At 42.0% G+C, this 19,868-nt stretch overlaps 1 protein-coding gene across 3 annotated transcripts in view; it reads right to left on the bottom strand.

Moving 5' to 3' along the window:
* Positions 1 to 366: 366 nt before the first annotated feature.
* LOC110528484 (pleckstrin homology domain-containing family G member 4B) overlaps positions 367 to 19,868 on the bottom strand; it is a 71,673-nt gene continuing 52,171 nt past the window's right edge. The window contains exons 15-24 of one of the 3 annotated variants that reach the window (XM_021610585.3): positions 14,974 to 15,223; positions 13,342 to 13,431; positions 12,805 to 13,029; positions 9,040 to 9,210; positions 6,428 to 6,605; positions 4,246 to 4,362; positions 3,699 to 4,013; positions 1,253 to 1,467; positions 933 to 983; positions 367 to 739 (exon numbers count right to left, since the gene is read on the bottom strand). In XM_021610585.3, coding sequence (XP_021466260.2) covers positions 945 to 983; positions 1,253 to 1,467; positions 3,699 to 4,013; positions 4,246 to 4,362; positions 6,428 to 6,605; positions 9,040 to 9,210; positions 12,805 to 13,029; positions 13,342 to 13,431; positions 14,974 to 15,223 — 1,600 coding nt within the window. In that variant the 3' untranslated portion in view covers positions 367 to 739; positions 933 to 944. Of the gene's footprint in view, positions 740 to 932; positions 984 to 1,252; positions 1,468 to 3,698; positions 4,014 to 4,245; positions 4,363 to 6,427; positions 6,606 to 9,039; positions 9,211 to 12,804; positions 13,030 to 13,341; positions 13,432 to 14,973; positions 15,224 to 19,868 lie in introns of those variants that run through there. The other 2 variants (XM_021610586.3, XR_016497428.1) reach the window with 2 other exon arrangements.

The following is a 19,868-nucleotide window of genomic DNA, read 5'->3' as shown; positions in this document are numbered from 1 at the left end:
ACTGAAGACGCCATTTGCCAGGATAGAACGTGTGCTACATTTCCATATCTATGCCAAAAGCCACAGCCATAGAAGACAACCTCCCTGTTTCTCTGTGCCACATGCAAGTCATCAGACCTGACAGTATGAAAGAGATTATTTTTGGAGATCATTTTTGAACTTCATCTGAAAGACATTTTTTGAACTTCATATGAAAGACACAGACTGGTTTATGTTGACTTAACATTGACAGATTATTTGGGAGTCACTTCCAAACCCTTACATACTAAAACACGTTGGTAATCCAGACATTCTGGTCCTCAAAGATTTTTAAATACATTTTAATGGAAACATAGCATAAGTACAAGTAATGCACACCAACACAGGTTTTCTGTGTTAAGAATATTTACTACATATTGAATGGTCCAATAAGGCACACAACAACATGATCATGGGTGAAAGTATTGACATCACAAACAAACAGAATATGACAGAAATGCTTATTTTTTTAAACTTTTTTTTTTACAAAATACAAAACTTCCTGTTAATGGGAAATGATAAAATCCTTGTAAATCAATGTAAATAAGAATTTGTTCTTAACTGACCTGCCTAGTTAAATAAAGGTTCAATAAAAACAAAACAAAAAACACAGAATGGTACAAGTAGAGTGCAGTAACTGTCATATAACAGAGTCATATAACACTCCTCTTTATACAGTAACACAGTTCATGCTTTCCTTCTGTTCTGGATAATTCCAAATCTGTGAAAAAAGATACACGAATAAGATTGAATTTGATAACCTATGGAAAATGACTGAAAACAAATAACATCCATGTGTAAAATAGTTACATGCAACACAAACATACATAAAATCATATTAGAAAATAGCCAGACATATATACAGGCCAACTGTAGATGGTGCAGAGTGATGTCATCGTTACAGACAAACTTACCAAACTCAGAGCTCAAACCTCAGTTGACTTCCCAATGACTGCATTTTGAACCTGTGGGGAAAATTACCAGAACATCAGTTCATGCCTCCCATTGACATCACAGCATGATTCTTTTTTTTAAAGGTCAACTTTTTTTATTGCTTTATTTAAACTGTACAGATGTAGTTGGGGATAGAGATGAAGAGGGGAGACACAGGAGGAAAGGTGGACCTGGTGTCCGGTGCACAACATCAATGCATGGTTCAGTGAACATATGACTTAGCCTAATAGCATGATATTCATGGGAAAATTAGCAGCTCATGGTTAGTCTCAACACACACCTTGGGAGGATCCTTAGTCAGGCCAGGTGGTTTGGGTGGGAGCGAGGGTGAGGTGGTTTTTACTGTAGACCAGGTGGGACTCTTAGCCTCGTGGAGGTTGTTGTCTTCAGGTCTGCGGGCTAGAGGCTCCTTCAGGCTGACGATGGAGGCGCACACAGAGGAGGCAGAGCTGCTGAAGCCGCTCACGCTCTCTCCCGAAGACTCGGAGCTGTCCACTGGAAAAGGAAGGGAAACTAATCTGAAAGGATTGAGGGGCTGTATACACCAGTGTCCATATCATAAACCATCTCAGAGTAGGAGTGCTTATTCATTCTGATTTAAAATAATTAACTGATCCGCTTTATGCCTGGCAGTTCTCTGTCTTTAGTTACGTCATATAGTAGAACATAGATCCCCTCTCATGTTAATAATAAAGCACACATGGAATTTATTGCCTGTCTGGCAAAAGCCCATTTGACCAGATCTGGTCTGTGTTGAGGCATCCACAGTAGCCAGACAGTAAAACAGACAGACCCTCCACAACCCCGTTCCAATTCATTTTAATCAAGTTAAAGCTAATTTAATGCATTTCTTCACAATTTAAACACTAAAATGCTATTTTGAAAACAGCGAAAACAAGCAAAATTGACTACAGCCATGATAACCTTTTGCTGCTGTCGTGTCTGTGACTATTCATTAATGTGAAGACTGTTGTATTATCAAATACAATTCTCTGTGTAATTATTATTACGTGAGTAAACTAATCATGTAAACTTCAAGAAACTAGGAAGTCTGGGCACCACTGAAAAATGTTTATATAGTCTCTATTTCCAAAATCGACTCTTCAGATATTTTTATATCTTATCAATTAGTCTTCTATTAATATACACATTTGCTTAATTATTTATTTGCTAACTAACTAAATGACCACAGAAATACATAAACAAACATGGTTATTGGTTACTAACTCAATGCATTGATAAGTCCGTAGTGGGCTAAACCGAATGAAAGCTTGGTAGACAATGGAGCGGGATGGAGACAGCGAAAGAGTGGGAGAGACAAAATTGATTCACTACACACAGTTGATAATTATATGAATTGAAATGCTAATCCTTTGCACATGAACGGCCTCTCTCTCGACCATAATTGAAATGTATTTATTTACACCCGTATGTCGTTGTTGTCTTCTCTGTTGGAATCGCCGGTACGTCTGCTGGAGATTCAGTTCATCAGAGTCTCTAGTTAACTTCCCCAGAAGTCACCATGTATTTCGTGGTTGTAGCTTTCTCCGCGGCTCTGGATAGTGTCTGTTGTAATGGATACGTCAGGCAGACAGTTGATCGTTGCCTAGAATAGATGCTTCCGCGGTTGTCGGTATTCTCATACTAGATGTAGCTCTTTACCATTTCAACATGTAGTGTCAGCTCCATATTTTCTGGTCTAATGTAAATTTCATCAGGAGCGGGTTTTATAGAATTCTGAGGAAAGGGCGGTCCATGACGCCGACATAATGTCTATGCTCACTTGGGCGTGGCCCCTGATTTGGTTAACCTTATATGAAAACCCATAATTTCTCATTTAGAAGGTTAACATCACATTACATCTTTTCACAAATAATTTCATGTTTAATCACATACGTTTCACAATATTTAGATGTAAACCCCATAATTAAGAAGTGTACACAACCAAAGACACAGTAATGAGTGTTTCCCGTCCTTCATAAGATCACCAAATAAAACAAACTCATCATGACTGTCCTTTAATTGTCCACGGACCACTCCCACATTCTCAAACATAGAAATATTGTTAACTTATTCAAACTTTTGATGTCCCTCTCTTTGCTCCACAGTTTACATTCCAATCTCGAACACTACAGAGTGTAGGGGCAGCATATTTTATGACTGACCAAAAAACAGCTGACTTCCCGCTCTCCCCCTCTACGAGATAGAGCACGGCTGTAGAGCGGACCCAGTGTAACCTGATCCTTCAGATCGTCACAGGAGAGTTATGACACTGCTGTTGCTTCATTCCCCTGAGTCGATATTAGACTTATCATTCTACAAACATTAGCTGCTTTACACAAGTTTAGCACTAGGATTAAAAACGGTAGTTTAGTTTCATGTGAAGTCAAACAGCAGTTACCCAGGCATCTACAGCCATCTTCCACCTCTGCACTGTTTTAAGAGAAATATTGCGCTGTTGACATCAGATGCCTCAGCTTGATGCGAGGAAGAGAGTCTGACACATGAGACTTAAAGTGATAGTTCACCCAAATTACAAAATGCCATTTGTTTCCTTACTCTTTAAACAGGATTTGGACAAGGAAAGACAACCATTCATGCTTTGGTTTTCTTTACCCGGTTGGTGTCACAAAATGATAAGCATTTCCATCAAAAGACCAATACAAGTCAATATCCCTCAAAGTAGCATGCTTTACATTTCAAACAAACTTATTAAAGCCACTCACTCAGTAGATTCTGACTCCCGCTCTCCTGGTCCATGTCATCCTCATCCAGGACCCCAGGGTGCTCCGAATACCTCCCTTGACCCCTAGCAACTCCCCTCAGCTTCGGGCCGCACAGGTACACCCCCGTAGGGGAGGACAGGGACCCTCTCCCCGAGGAGGAAGAGGAGTGGCTGCCGGAGGTTGACAAACAGCTCCCCGAGCCAAAGGAGTTTGGCCGCCTTACCGGAAACCCGCCCTGCAAGCCAGACGTCCCCGAGGAGGCCAACGCCTTGGATTCTGGGAGGGCCAGATGAGATCCAATTGTATGAGATGGGACTGGACGGGATTTAGACAACAAGAGAATTGCCAAAGTAGGAACAACTAGGATTGGGCAAAAACATCTATGATGGTGTGAATTTCTTAATCTGAAAATCCATTCCATTCAGAATCTAATTACAATATTAGATGAGTTTGATGAATGAATACATAATAATAATGGGATGAATTGAATACCAATGGAATTAAACTTGTCCTAATGTAATCTCTATAGTATGCTATGGATTTGTACCTCTTCCCATCAGAGCACAGTTGACTGCCCTGTCATTGATGGCCGCGTCGCTAGGCTGGATATCCATGAAGGGCTTGTTCCCGATACCCATGAACACCCTCTCCTGCATATGGATCTCTGGAATAAAGCAACCACAATAATAACATTGACCTAGATAAACTGTCACAGGTCAACCATTCTTGGAGCGAGGCACAATATGATACCATAGACAGAAATAAGTAGACTGCAGGGCTCGCCAACTCTGATCCTGGAAAGCTACCATCCTGTAGGTTTTATTCCAACCCTAATCTAGCGCTCCTGATTATAATATTATTATTATTAATATTTACCCATACACCACCTCCCCCCAACTTTTATTTTATTTTATTTTATGTACATTTTAACTGTCGCTTTTTTTTTGACAGTAGATACAGAGTAAGAATAAAGTAATTTGATACTTTGATATACATTACATCTAGATAGATAGTACTGATACATTATACATAGTGTTTTCAGTCATAACTATTACAGAACATGATATTTTAAACCCACTCCTCAGCAACTCTCAGTCCATCCCACCTATCTCCGTAAACCCACCCCTCAGCAACTCTCAGTCCATCCCAACTATCTCTGTAAACCCACCCCTCAGCTACTCTCAGTCCATCCCACCTATCTCTGTAAACACACCCCTCAGCTACTCTCAGTCCATCCCACCTATCTCCGTAAACCCACCCCTCAGCTACTCTCAGTCCATCCCACCTATCTCCGTAAACCGCCCTCTTATGATTTCCATGTGACATATATTTTTTTAACTGTGCTGTGATTCTTCACATAAATTCTGAACCTGTCTAACTGCATAGTATCTACAGATTGTAAGTTAAAGATACATATTTCTACTAAAAGTAAAAGTATTGTTATGTTGTTGATTGATTGACTATGGTTTTTCAAATCTCCCAACAACGCTAAATGTAGGGTTCATTTTAGATAAATGTTGTGATTTTTCAGCAATTCTTGAATCTGTGACCAGAAACAAGCTACAAATGGGTAATACCAAAATAAGTGATCAAAGGATTATGTCTCTTCGTAGCAAAATCTGCAGAGCTGAGATGGTTGTACCCCATATTCATAACATTCTGTTTGTGGCAAGAATTATGTATACTACTATGCCTTTAACCAAGAGTTGTTTTTCGTATCAATTCATAAACCATGTGCCACAGAATCAGCACATCAAAAATCTCTTCCTAACTATTTTGCAACCTGTATGGTGCCGATTTCGACATTTTGGTCATCAAGTAAAACTGGTATAAGTTTGTATTTACATAAAATAAAACTATGCCAATTTTGGTCTTTAATAATGGGCAAACAAACAAGTTCACTACACTTTCTGATTATAATAATTAGCTGGTTAATCAATTGAATCAGGTTAGTTACAACTGAGGTTTGGATTGAAAAACTACAGGAGGGTAGCTCTCCAGAAACAGGGTTGGAGAGCCCTGAAGTAGAGAGAGTTCATTATAGCCTTACCTATGTCCCAAAGGGGACGAAAATAAGGATTTAGTAAGCAAGTAATTGACCTACTAGGGGAGGAACACAATAGCAAAACTCAAACATAGAACCAACAAATCTATGGGTATGTGCTAGTCTCAATCCCACCAGTGTGTCTTGGACATTATATCAGCGCTTAATATAGATCTTTGCTGCAAGAGCTTCCCATCAAGACCCTCCCTTCTTCCACTTAGTCCTACAATCTGATTGGTTGCTTGCCAAGTATTGGAAAGTGATGGGAGCTGTATACCAGATACCAGTAGCCTGAAATTGCTTATTTTCATTGTCTGTTCCACATGATTACAGTTGAAAGCGTTGGTTTAAAAGTCATTGCTTTAATCCATCAACTCTTTTCAGATCAGTGGTAGTGTGGGAAAATATAGTAGGTTGACCTCTGTGGCTGTATCTGAAACTTTCCAAGCTGGCAAATCCTTTCTTCTTCAGTCCTTGTGTTTTCCATTCCTCTCAAAGTGCATTGGAGGGGATGATCATAGTCTTTCCATGGGACCGTCACCTCTAATGCCCTTTGAGAGGAATTGAGGAAATAAGAACAGAGTAAGCAAGGATTAGACTGCTAGTAATGTTTTCAGAAACAGACCAGATCATTTTAGGACACGAGAGATCTGATTGGCTGGTTAGTCTCAGGGGTAACTCTGACCTCTGTTGTGTTCAGCCTGCTCCCAGAGGATGCGCTCAAGGTCTTTGGTCCAGGCATCCTTCACCTCTCTGTTCCCGGCCTGCAGGGTGTAAGTGTCCTGGGACTTCCTCCTTCGGAACCAGATCTCAAAGCACAGCCCGCTGTCCCCTGAATTGTGGGTCATCCCAATGTCAGAGGTCTGTCAGAACAGAAAACATGGTCTTTAAACAAACTACAGCTTGTAAAAGGTTTTGAAGTGTTCATAAACCCTTTATAAGGCATATAAAGGACTATACGTGGATATACAGTGCCTTGCGGAAGTATTCGGCCCCCTTGAACTTTGCGACCTTTTGCCACATTTCAGGCTTCAAACATAAAGATATAAAACTGTATTTTTTTGTGAAGAATCAACAACAAGTGGGACACAATCATGAAGTGGAACGACATTTATTGGATATTTCAAACTTTTTTAACAAATCAAAAACTGAAAAATTGGGCGTGCAAAATTATTCAGCCCCCTTAAGTTAATACTTTGTAGCGCCACCTTTTGCTGCGATTACAGCTGTAAGTCGCTTGGGGTATGTCTCTATCAGTTTTGCACATCGAGAGACTGAATTTTTTTCCCATTCCTCCTTGCAAAACAGCTCGAGCTTTGTGAGGTTGGATGGAGAGCATTTGTGAACAGCAGTTTTCAGTTCTTTCCACAGATTCTCGATTGGATTCAGGTCTGGACTTTGACTTGGCCATTCTAACACCTGGATATGTTTATTTTTGAACCATTCCATTGTAGATTTTGCTTTATGTTTTGGATCATTGTCTTGTTGGAAGACAAATCTTCGTCCCAGTCTCAGGTCTTTTGCAGACTACATCAGGTTTTCTTCCAGAATGGTCCTGTATTTGGCTCCATCCATCTTCCCATCAATTTTAACCATCTTCCCTGTCCCTGCTGAAGACAAGCAGGCCCAAACCATGATGCTGCCACCACCATGTTTGACAGTGGAGATGGTGTGTTCAGGGTGATGAGCTGTGTTGCTTTTACGCCAAACATAATGTTTTGCATTGTTGCCAAAAAGTTCAATTTTGGTTTCATCTGACCAGAGCACCTTCTTCCACATGTTTGGTGTGTCTCCCAGGTGGCTTGTGGCAAACTTTAAACAACACTTTTTATGGATATCTTTAAGAAATGGCTTTCTTCTTGCCACTCTTCCATAAAGGCCAGATGTGTGCAATATACGACTGATTGTTGTCCTATGGACAGAGTCTCCCACCTCAGCTGTAGATCTCTGCAGTTCATCCAGAGTGATCATGGGCCTCTTGGCTGCATCTCTGATCAGTCTTCTCCTTGTATGAGCTGAAAGTTTAGAGGGACGGCCAGGTCTTGGTAGATTTGCAGTGGTCTGATACTCCTTCCATTTCAATATAATCTCTTGCACAGTGCTCCTTGGGATGTTTAAAGCTTGGGAAATCTTTTTGTATCCAAATCCAGCTTTAAACTTCTTCACAACAGTATCTCGGACCTGCCTGGTGTGTTCCTTGTTCTTCATGATGCTCTCTGCGCTTTTAACGGACCTCTGAGACTATCACAGTGCAGGTGCATTGATACGGAGACTTGATTACACACAGGTGGATTGTATTTATCATCATTAGTCATTTAGGTCAACATTGGATCAATCAGAGATCCTCACTGAACTTCTGGAGAGAGCTTGCTGCACTGAAAGTAAAGGGGCTGAATAATTTTGCACGCCCAATTTTTCAGTTTTTGATTTGTTAAAAAAGTTTGAAATATCCAATAAATGTCGTTCCACTTCATGATTGTGTCCCACTTGTTGTTGATTCTTCACAAAAAAATACAGTTTTATATCTTTATGTTTGAAGCCTGAAATGTGGCAAAAGGTCGCAAAGTTCAAGGGGGCCGAATACTTTCGCAAGGCACTGTAACAGTGTATGTATATTTTGAAAAAGTAATCAACCTAGACAGACAGGTTTCCTTCTCCATTTACAAACAGGGTATGTGTTAACGTACAGTGAATCATATACAGTTTTCCACTCAATAGAGGAAGTGGGCCTGGAAGTGAAACTTTTGGAGGGTAGCTACAGCAGCTCAAATTGGAAATTTCACATAATACTTTTCATCTGATGCAAGGCCTCCACATGACCCTTTTATGACGTAAGCATGTGTTTCAATGATTTCCAAGGAAGGTAGTGTCACGCTGAATAAATTATTTGTGAGACAGCCACAGGAATGCATAATAGTTTTTTATTATTTTACCCCAAGTTACGGTGTGCCGTGTAAAGGCACAGGGATGACGACCAAACAAACACTATACAAAAACACAGGGTTGAAACCCAAACAAAAGGGCGAGGAGTACCTCGAATAAATAACACAAGTGCACAATGATTAACACACGGGACGAGACCCGTAATTGTCTGTGCAATCCACAATGACACGAAAGCCCAAAACACACAGCACAGGTGCCCACACAACCAACGGACATTGTAACATTAATTGACCGCCCAATGGAAACCAAAGGGCACGTATATACAAATACAAATCAGTGGGAATAGGGGACAGGTGGTTTTGGCTCAAGTTTCACATTGAGGTATATTGTGCTGTGTTTTGTATACCTGCATACCTTGAATGACTGTTTATATACATAAGTGTCGTTGCCCACGTCGGTCCTCTTAGTCTTGCTGAAGAGGACAAGGTCCTGGAAGAGGAAGATGTGGCGGAAACACTTTTTCTTTCTGAAGGACACCAGGAACTCGTCCTGACAAATCAGCTGCCCCTGCTCCTTCAAGTTGACCTACAGGAGAAGAAAAATTACATTGAGGGCAGGCTGAATTCTGTCCGGGTGCATCTGTGGTAAGATCAACCCTTTTAAGTACATTGACATTTGACCTTATACTGTATTCATCCCCTGATAGGAACAAACTAAGAAGTGTTATAGGTTCCGAACGACCTCACAAATGTGGTAGATCAATGTTATTTGGGTTAGGTGGGTAAATCATTTGGCCAAAGTGGGTCACCCGAAAATAAGTTTCAAAACCCCTGCACTGTACTGTATGACCGGAAGAGTCAAACTTGTATCTTTATCTTACAAACTTGACAACGGAGGTTAACATAAAAAGGGAGAAAATATTAATATCCGAACAAACTCACAATTGTGGTTTACAGTATAGGCCACAGATGGGGATTTGGGTCTAGCCAATTTTTCCAATGTGGGTCGGCTGAACGAAATCAAATCAAACTTCATTTGTCACGTGGCGAATACAACAGGTGTAGACCTTGAAATGCTTACTTACAAGCCCTTAATTAACCAACAAAGCAGTTCAAGAAAGAGTTAAGAAAATATTTACCAAATAAGGGGGTACTGGTACCGAGTCAGTGTGGGGGGGTACAGGTTAGTCGAGGTAATTTGTACATGTAGGTAGGGGTAAAGTATGCATAGATAATAAACAGCGAGGAGCAGCAGTGTAAAAACAAATGGGGGGGTGGGTCAAGTCAATGTAAATAATCCGGGTGGCCATTTGATTCAATGTTCTGCAGTCTTATGGCTTGGGGGTAGAAGCTGTTAAGGAGCCTTTTGGTCCTAGACTTGGCGCTCCGTTACCGCTTGCCGTGCGGTAGCAGAGAGAACAGTCTAAGACTTGGGCGACTGGAGTCGTTAACAATGTTTTGGGCTTTCCTCTAACACCACCTAGTATATTACTGTAGGTCCTGGATGGCAGGAAGCTTGGCCCCAGTGATGCTCTCCATGGTGTAGCTGTAAAACTTATTGAGGATCTGGGGACCCATGCCAAATCTTTTCACGCTCCTGGTTGGGAAAAGGTGTTGTCGTGCCCTCTTCTCAACTGTCTTGGTGTCTTTGGAACATGATAGTTCATTGGTGATGTGGACACCAAGGAACTTGAAATTCTCGACCCGCTCCACTACAGCCCCGTCGATGTTAATGGGGACTTTTTCTGTAGTCCACAATGAGCTCCTTTGTCTTGCTCACATTGAGGGAGAGATTGTTGTCCTGGCACCACACTGCCAGGTCTCTGACCTCCTCCCTATAGGCTGTCTCATTGTTGTCGGTAATCAGGCCTACTACTGGTGTGTCGTCAGTATACTTAATGATGGTGTTGGAGTCGTGCTTGGCCACACAGTTGTGGGTGAACAGGGAGTACATGAGGGGACGAAGCACGCACCCCTGTGGGGCCCCAGTGTTGAGGATCAGCGTGGCAGACATGTTGTTGCCTACCCTCACCACCTGGGGACGGCCCGTCAAGAAGTCCGGGATCCATGTTTATTCCCAGGGTCCTTAGCTTAGTGATGAGCTTTGTGGGCACTGTGGTGTTGAACGCTGAGCTGTAGTGAATGAATAGCATTCTCACATAGGTGTTCCTTTTTTCCAGGTGTGAAAGGGCAGTGTGGAGTGTGATTGAGATTGCGCATGTGGATCTGTTGGGGCGGTATGCGAATTGGAGTAGGTCCAGGGTATCTGGGATAATGCTGTTGATGTGAGCCATGACCAGCCTTTCAAAGCACTTCATGGCTACCGACGTGAGTGCTATGGGGCGGTAATCATTTTGGCAGGTTACCTTCACTTCCTTGGGCACAGGGACTATGGTTGTCTGCTTGAAACATGTAGGTATTACTGAATCGGTCAGGGAGAGGTTGAAAATGTCTGTGAAGACACTTGCCAGTTGGCCCGCGTATGCTTTGAGTACACGCCCTGGTTATCCGTCTGGCCCCACGGCTTTGTGAATGTTGACCTGCTTATGTTGACCTGCTCACATCGGCTACTGAGAGCGTTATCACACAGTCGTCCGGAACAGCTGGTGCTCTCAAGCATGTTTCATTGTTGCTTCCTCTAAGTGAGCATGAAAGCATTTAGCTCGACTGGCAGGCTCACGTCAATGGGCAGCTCGCGGCTGGATTTCCATTTGTAATCCGTAACAGTTTTCAAGCTCTGCCACATCTGACGAGCGCCAGAGCCGGTATAGTAGGATTCAATCTTAATTCTGTATTGACGCTTTGCCTGTTTGATGGTTCATCAGAGGGTGTAGCGGAATTTCTTACTGTATAAGCATCTGGATTAGTATCTCGCTCCTTGAAAGCGGCAGCTCTAGCCTTTAGCTCGATTCGGATGTTGCCTGTAATCCATGGATTCTTGTTGGGATATGTACGTTTGGTGACTATGGGGATGACGTCGTCGATGCACTTATTGATGAAGCTGATGGTTGAGGTGGTATACTCCTCAATGCCATTGGATAAATCACAGAACATATTTCAGTCTGTGCTAGCAAAACAGTCCTGTAGCATAGCATCCAAGTCATCTGACCACTTCCGTATTGAAAGAGTCACAGGTACTTTCTATTTTAGTTTTTTCTTGTAAGCAGGAATCAGGGGGATAGAGTTATGGTCAGATTTGCCCAATGGAGAGCTTTGTATGCGTCTGTGTGTGGAGTAAAGGTGGTCTAGAGTTTTTCTCCTCTGGTTGCACGTGACATAATGGTAGAAATTAGGTCAAACGGATTTAAGTTTCCCTATATGAAAGTCCCCAGCCACTAGAAGCACCACCTCTGCATTAGCATTTTCTTGTTTGCTTATGGCCTTGTACCTTTCATTGAGTGTGATCTTAGTTCCAGCATCGGTTTATGGTGGTAAATAGATGGCTATGAAAAATATAGATGTACATTCTCTTGGTAAACACTGTGGTCTACAGCCTATCATCAGATACTCCACCTCAGGCGAGCAAAACCTTGAGATTTCCTTAATATTAGATTTTGCACACCAGCTTCTATTGATCAGTTAAACAAAGACCACCACCCCTCGTCTTACCGGAGGCAGCTGTTCTGTCACGGAAAACCCAGCCAACTGTATATTATCCATGTCGTCGTTCAGATACGACTCTGTGAAAAATAAGATATTACAGTTTTGAATGTCCCATTGGTAGGATAGGTCTTGAACGGAGCTCATCCAGTTTATTCTCCAATGATTGCACATTGGCCAGTATGGTAGAGGCGGGTTACCCACTCGCTAATTCTCACAAGGCACCTAGACTTGCGTCCCCTGTATCGGCATCTATTCTTCATGCGAATGACAGGGATTTGGGCCTGGTCCGGTAAATCCTTCGTGTCCGACTATTTAAACAAAAAATCTTTGTCCAGTTTGAGGTGAGTAATTGCTGTTCTGATATCCAGAAGCTCTTTTTGATCATATGAGACGGTGGCAGAAACATTACGAAAAAAATAAGTTACAAAAGATGTGAAAAAACACTCAAAATAGCACAATTGGTTCGGGGCCCGTAAAACGGCAGCCATCTCCTCCGGCGCCATTATTTACATTGTTACTCTTCAGTCCTCCTTTTATATCTCTCCCTCCAATCCCGTCTTCCCCATTCTTCACTCACATCACAGTCCTGGATGTCGTCCATGGCCAGCAGGTTGTTGCCATGCCTTAGCTGGAACTGGATGACCTCCAGGGCGTGCTGGACCTCGGCCTCCTCATGGCTCCTGTGGGGCCCGCACTCCCTCACCATGTCCTGCAGCAGTAGGCTGTACTTGCTGATCCGCTGCACCGGCTTCAGCAGGTAAGAAGACAGGTCCATCTTGTCCCCCAGCTGCAGCTGTTTTTGCTGGAGTGTTAGGAAAACAGAGTTCGGGACAATTCCATATCAATTCATTCAAATCAGAAATTAAAAACTGGAATTCCAATTGCATTTTTTTCTAAAATTGGAATTTGATTGTAAAACCTGCATGTCCTAACAGGGTTGCGGTAAATTCTATTTAAACTCAGTCAACTTTTAATAAAAGGTATTTCACATTTTTTTTTTGCAAACAGCATTGTTCCCGGGGGCACTTGCACTACAAATACTTCACATAAGGATGAGTATAGCATTATATACTGTAATATCAGTGTACTCTGACAGTTTATTTGATGTCCTCACCTTGAAAAAGTCATGGCCGTGGTTGATGAGTAAGCTGTCTGACTGGGGTTTGTTTTTGCTGAAGAGGGCGTACAGACCAAAGCTCTCTCTCTGGATAGGGGTAGAAGCACAGAATTCAATAGAAAATACAAAAATAATAAAATTTAAAGTATTATTATTGTATTCTGTTTTACACAGCTGTAGAACCTTTTGATTTCTCAAGATTATAATTGACCTGACTTGTGGCATGCAGTCCACATCACTTGTTGTTGGTGAGTGCCAAACAGATGAAAAGATAAGTTATAATAAAAAGACTGAAATGTCTCTCGCCCCAAAAAGTAAAGCAATGTTATTGTAAAACACTTGTTGATTGTTTGTTTCAGAGCAGTTCGATTCAAATATATTGGTATATTAGTGTTACTAAATAATGTTATATCAGTGTTACTAAATACTGTTATATCAGTGTTACTAAATACTGTTATACCAATGTTACTAAATACTGTTATATCAGTATGACTAAATACTGTTAAATCAGTGTTACTAAATACTGTTATACCAGTGTTACTAAATACTGTTATACCAGTGTTACTAAATAATGTTATACCAGTGTTACTAAATACTGTTATAACAGTGAATAATAAATACTGTTATACCAGTGTTACTAAATACTGTTATACCAGTGTTACTAAATAATGTTATACCAGTGTTCATAAATACTGTTATAACAGTGTTACTAGATACTGTTATACCAGTGTTACTAAATACTGTTATACCAGTGTTAATAAATACTGTTATACCAATGTTACTAAATACTGTTATATCAGTATGACTAAATACTGTTATATCAGTGTTACTAAATACTGTTATACCAGTGTTACTAAATACTGTTATACCAGTGTTACTAAATACTGTTATACCAGTGTTACTAAATACTGTTATACCAGTGTTACTAAATAATGTTATACCAGTGTTACTAAATACTGTTATATCAGTATGACTAAATACTGTTATATCAGTGTTACTAAATACTGTTATACCAGTGTTACTAAATACTGTTATACCAGTGTTACTAAATACTGTTATACCAGTGTTACTAAATACTGTTATACCAGTGTTACTAAATAATGTTATACCAGTGTTACTAAATACTGTTATACCAGTGTTACTAAATACTGTTATACCAGTGTTAATAAATACTGTTATACCAGTGTTACTAAATACTGTTATACCAGTGTTACTAAATACTGTTATACCAGTGTTAATAAATACTGTTATACCAGTGTTAATAAATACTGTTATACCAGTGTTAATAAATACTGTTATACCAGTGTTACTAAATACTGTTATACCAGTGTTACTAAATACTGTTATACCAGTGTTACTAAATACTGTTATACCAGTGTTACTAACTGTCTATTTGAACTTCTCTGTGAAGTGATGAGGACACTACCCTGGAAAGGGTGCCGTCCTTCACTTAAAACGCATCATCACAGTTTTTGCTCTGTAGTAAAAACGCTTTTGAAAACTTGACTGCTGACATGCAAAATTTTTGAGATTGTATTAACAGTGGATTTATGAACAAAATATTGAAATATCGCTTTCAAGTTAGGTTTAGTTATTACACGGTTAAGGTTTGTAACCATGGGAACCCACATGTCGTAGGAAGCAGCGCCCGACTCTGAAGGGTTCTCGGAGGCAGCCCTCCAGCTCTTTCAGAAAGTGATGGAGGTGGAAGTCATGGAGCTTCTCCAGGTTGCCGAAAATGTTCCCCCCCTGGCCCCTTAGGTCCTGAGGCACATCAGGCCTCTCCAGCTCAGGGAAGTAGTGCTCTCGTACGTAGCCTAGAGATCGTACATACTCCCTCTCAGTCAACAACAGCTCCTCCATGATCCTCTGCAACTTCCTGTCCACACAGGAAACAGGAAATTGGGAATTTTAAGGAGGAGGAATTTGGACAATGCGTTCTCTAATTTACCCCTTACCCTCACCCAATGCAGTTTTAAGAAAAATACCTAAACAAATAAGAAATACAAGTAACAAAAAATTAAAGAACAGCAGTAAAATAACAGGCTATATACAGGGGGTACCGGTCCAGAGTCAATGTGCGGGGGCACCGGTTAGTCGAGGTAATTGAGGTAGTACGTACATGTAGGTAGAGTTATTAAAGTGCCTATGCATAGATAATAACAGAGAGTAGGAGCAGTGTAAAGGGAGGGGGGGGGGGGGCGGGCAATGCAAATAGTTTGGGTAGCCATTTGATGAGATGTTCAGGAGTCTTATGGCTTTGGGGTAGAAACTGTTTAGAAGCCTCTTGGACCTAGACTTGGCACTCCGGTACCGCTTGCTGTGCAGTATGTAGTTATTGTAAAGATTACAGGCAACTATTCTTAATCTGAAATCTAACAAAGACCCAAAGAGAAACCATCTCGATGATGCATTTCTACTAACACTGCATGCTGTAAATGTCCTTTGTCACTCATTTGTTTATTTAAGACGTATTTCCCATAAACCCATTCCCATAACAATTACAGATTGATAAAAGCTTGTGTGACTAATGGCATAGCTGCTGTAAAGAGGTCAATGGAACTCGACCAAAACAATGGAAATGCCATGGAAATGCAGTGAGAGAAAGATCCCGAATCTCCTCATTGTGTCATTAAATGTCATCATTAAATGTCTGAGTGTTGGAGTGTGCCACGGTCTATCCGTAAAAAAATATATATATATATTTTCATAATATAAGGAATTTGAAATTATTTATTTTTAATACTTAATTCTTTCCCAAGATGGCATAGCAGTTCAGACGTATTTTTGTCCTCGTCCTGTCGTGTCCCGTATATATATATATATTTACAACTTTTTTTCACATACATTTTTAATTTTCCAAAAACTAATCTTCAGAACACTCTCCTGCAATCCGCTTCACCAATTTATATTTATATATTTGTGTATATTTATATAAAAAAGTATTGTTTACCTCAGATCTGTGATCCTCCGAGAGGCTAGCCAGAAATTAGCCAGAAGCTAGCCGGGAGCTAGCCAGAAGCTGGTCCAGAAGCTACTCTGAAGCTGGTTCATTGGCTAGTTCAGAAGCTAGTTAGCTTATTTACTGGCTAATCGTTGGTACTCAGCTGACCACGGTTTGTGGTCATCGGCTGTCCTTTGGCTCGAGAATCTATCGCCAGTTTTGTACGGCGCGGTGCAGCGCAGCGCGGAGCGGAACATATCGGACCAATTTTTCTCTCCATGTCACTGGATTTCGGCCGCTGGCTCTGGACGTCCATGCCTGGATCTCGCAGCTAGCTAGCTGCTATCCGTGTGACTATCGGCTTTCGTCGATTCCGGAGCTAACATCAATTGTTCCGGAGCTAGCCAGCTGAAGAGTTCCATCAATCACTCCTGGGCTGCAGTCACCTATCCGGACCCGTTTTGCTGCCTACGCGGAGCCCCACCGGGCCTTCACGGCTGGACTGCCGACGTTGTCTACCCGAGGGAATTGTCCGGCTGGCTCCTCCGGCGCAACGTTGCCTGGGCGCCCATCTGCGGCCTGCTAGCCGTTGGCTATCTTATCGGCTGCTATCTGAATAGACAATCGGACAATTTTTATTTTTATTGATTTATTTTTCTTCTTGGGCCTCTATAACTATATCTATTGTTTTTATTTTTGTTGTTGTTGTGTGATTTGGATTAATCCCCTCTACCACACGGAAACCCACTAATCTACTGACGGAACGCAAGAGTTGGCTTATAACAGACCTCCATCCTATGCTAGCTTGCTCCTATGCTAGCTTGCTACCGATTTAGCTGTCTAAATCGCCGTGACCCCCAACCAACCTCTCCACTCACTGGACCCTTTTGATCACTCGACTGAGCATGCCTCTCCTTAATGTCAATATGCCTTCTCCATTGCTGTTCTGGTTAGTGTTTATTGGCTTATTTCACTGTAGAGCCTCTAGTCCTGCTCATTATACCTTATCCAACCTATTAGTTCCACCACCCACAAATGCAATAACATCTCGTGGTTTCAATGATGTTTCTAGAGACAATATCTCTCTCTTCATCACTCAATACCTAGGTTTACCTCCACTGTACTCACATCCTACCTTACCTTTGTCTGTACATTATACCTTGATGCTATTTTATCGCCCCCAGAAACCTCCTTTTTCTCTCTGTTCCAGACGTTCTAAACGACCAATTCGTATTGCTTTTAGCCGCACCCTTATTCTACTCCTACTCTGTTCATCTGGCGATGTAGAGGTGAATCCAGGCCCTGCAGTGCCTAGCTCCACTCCTATTCCCCAGGCGCTCTCTTTTGACGACTTCTGTAACCGTAATAGCCTTGGTTTCATGCATGTTAACATTAGAAGCCTCCTCCCTAAGTTTGTTCTATTCACTGCTTTAGCACACTCTGCCAACCCGGATGTTCTAGCTGTGTCTGAATCCTGGCTTAGGAAGACCACCAAAAATTCAGACATTTTAATTCCAAACTACAACATTTTCAGACAAGATAGAACTGCCAAAGGGGGCGGTGTTGCAATCTACTGCAAAGATAGCCTGCAGAGTTCTGTCCTACTATCCAGGTCTGTACCCAAACAATTTGAACTTCTACTTTTAAAAATCCACCTCTCTAAAAACAAGTCTCTCACCGTTGCCGCCTGCTATAGACCACCCTCTGCCCACAGCTGTGCTCTGGACACCATATGTGAACTGATTGCCCCCCATCTATCTTCAGAGCTTGTGCTGCTAGGCGACCTAAACTGGAACATGCTTAACACCCCAGCCATCCTACAATCTAAACTTGATGCCCTCAACCTCACACAAATTATCAATGAACCTACCAGGTACCTCCCCAAAGCCTTAAACACGGGCACCCTCATAGATATCATCCTAACCAACTTGCCCTCTAAATACACCTCTGCTGTTTTCAACCGAGATCTCAGCGATCACTGCCTCATTGCCTGCATCCGTAATGGGTCAGCGGTCAAACGACCTCCACTCATCACTGTAAAACGCTCCCTGAAACACTTCAGCGAGCAGGCCTTTCTAATCGACCTGGCCGGGGTATCCTGGAAGGATATTGATCTCATCCCGTCAGTAGAGGATGCCTGGATATTTAAAAAAAATGCCTTCCTAACCATCTTAAATAAACATGCCCCATTCAAGAAATTTAGAACCAGGAACAGATATAGCCCTTGGTTCTCCCCAGACCTGACTGCCCTTAACCAACACAAAAACATCATATGGCGTTCTGCATTAGCATTGAACAGCCCCCGTGATATGCAGCTGTTCAGGGAAGCTAGAAACCATTATACACAGGCAGTTAGAAAAGCCAAGGCTAGCTTTTTCAAGCAGAAATTTGCTTCCTGCAACACTAACTCAAAAAAGTTCTGGGACACTGTAAAGTCCATGGAGAATAAGAACACCTCCTCCCAGCTGCCCACTGCACTGAAGATAGGAAACACTGTCACCACTGATAAATCCACCATAATTGAGAATTTCAATAAGCATTTTTCTACGGCTGGCCATGCTTTCCACCTGGCTACTCCTACCCCGGTCAACAGCACTGCACCCCCCACAACAACTCGCCCAAGCCTTCCCCATTTCTCCTTCTCCCAAATCTGCTCAGCTGATGTTCTGAATGAGCTGCAAAATCTGGACCCCTACAAATCAGCCGGGCTAGACAATCTGGACCCTTTTTTCTAAAATGATCTGCCAAAATTGTTGCCACCCCTATTACTAGCCTGTTCAACCTCTCTTTCGTGTCGTCTGAGATTCCCAAAGATTGGAAAGCAGCTGCAGTCATCCCCCTCTTCAAAGGGGGGGACACTCTTGACCCAAACTGCTACAGACCTATATCTATCCTACCATGCCTTTCTAAGGTCTTCGAAAGCCAAGTCAACAAACAGATTACCGACCATTTTGAATCACACCATACCTTCTCTGCTATGCAATCTGGTTTCAGAGCTGGTCATGGGTGCATCTCAGCCACGCTCAAGGTCCTAAATGATATCTTAACCGCCATCGATAAGAAACATTACTGTGCAGCCGTATTCATTGATCTGGCCAAGGCTTTCGACTCTGTCAATCACCACATCCTCATCGGCAGACTCGACAGCCTTGGTTTCTCAAATGATTGCCTCGCCTGGTTCACCAACTACTTCTCTGATAGAGTTCAGTGTGTCAAATCGGAGGGTCTGCTGTCCGGACCTCTGGCAGTCTCTATGGGGGTGCCACAGGGTTCAATTCTTGGACCGACTCTCTTCTCTGTATACATCAATGAGGTCGCTCTTGCTGCTGGTGAGTCTCTGATCCACCTCTACGCAGACGACACCATTCTGTATACTTCTGGCCCTTCTTTGGACACTGTGTTAACAACCCTCCAGGCAAGCTTCAATGCCATACAACTCTCCTTCCGTGTTCTCCAATTGCTCTTAAATACAAGTAAAACTAAATGCATGCTCTTCAACCGATCGCTACCTGTACCTACCCGCCTGTCCAACATTACTACTCTGGACGGCTCTGACTTAGAATACGTGGACAACTACAAA

Source organism: Oncorhynchus mykiss, chromosome 7, assembly GCF_057628025.1.
Source record: "Oncorhynchus mykiss isolate SJ-2025 chromosome 7, ASM5762802v1, whole genome shotgun sequence".
NCBI classification, from domain to species: domain Eukaryota; kingdom Metazoa; phylum Chordata; class Actinopteri; order Salmoniformes; family Salmonidae; genus Oncorhynchus; species Oncorhynchus mykiss.
The sequence above is the reverse complement of the archived record's forward strand: the minus strand, read 5'-3'. Positions and strand labels throughout refer to the sequence as shown.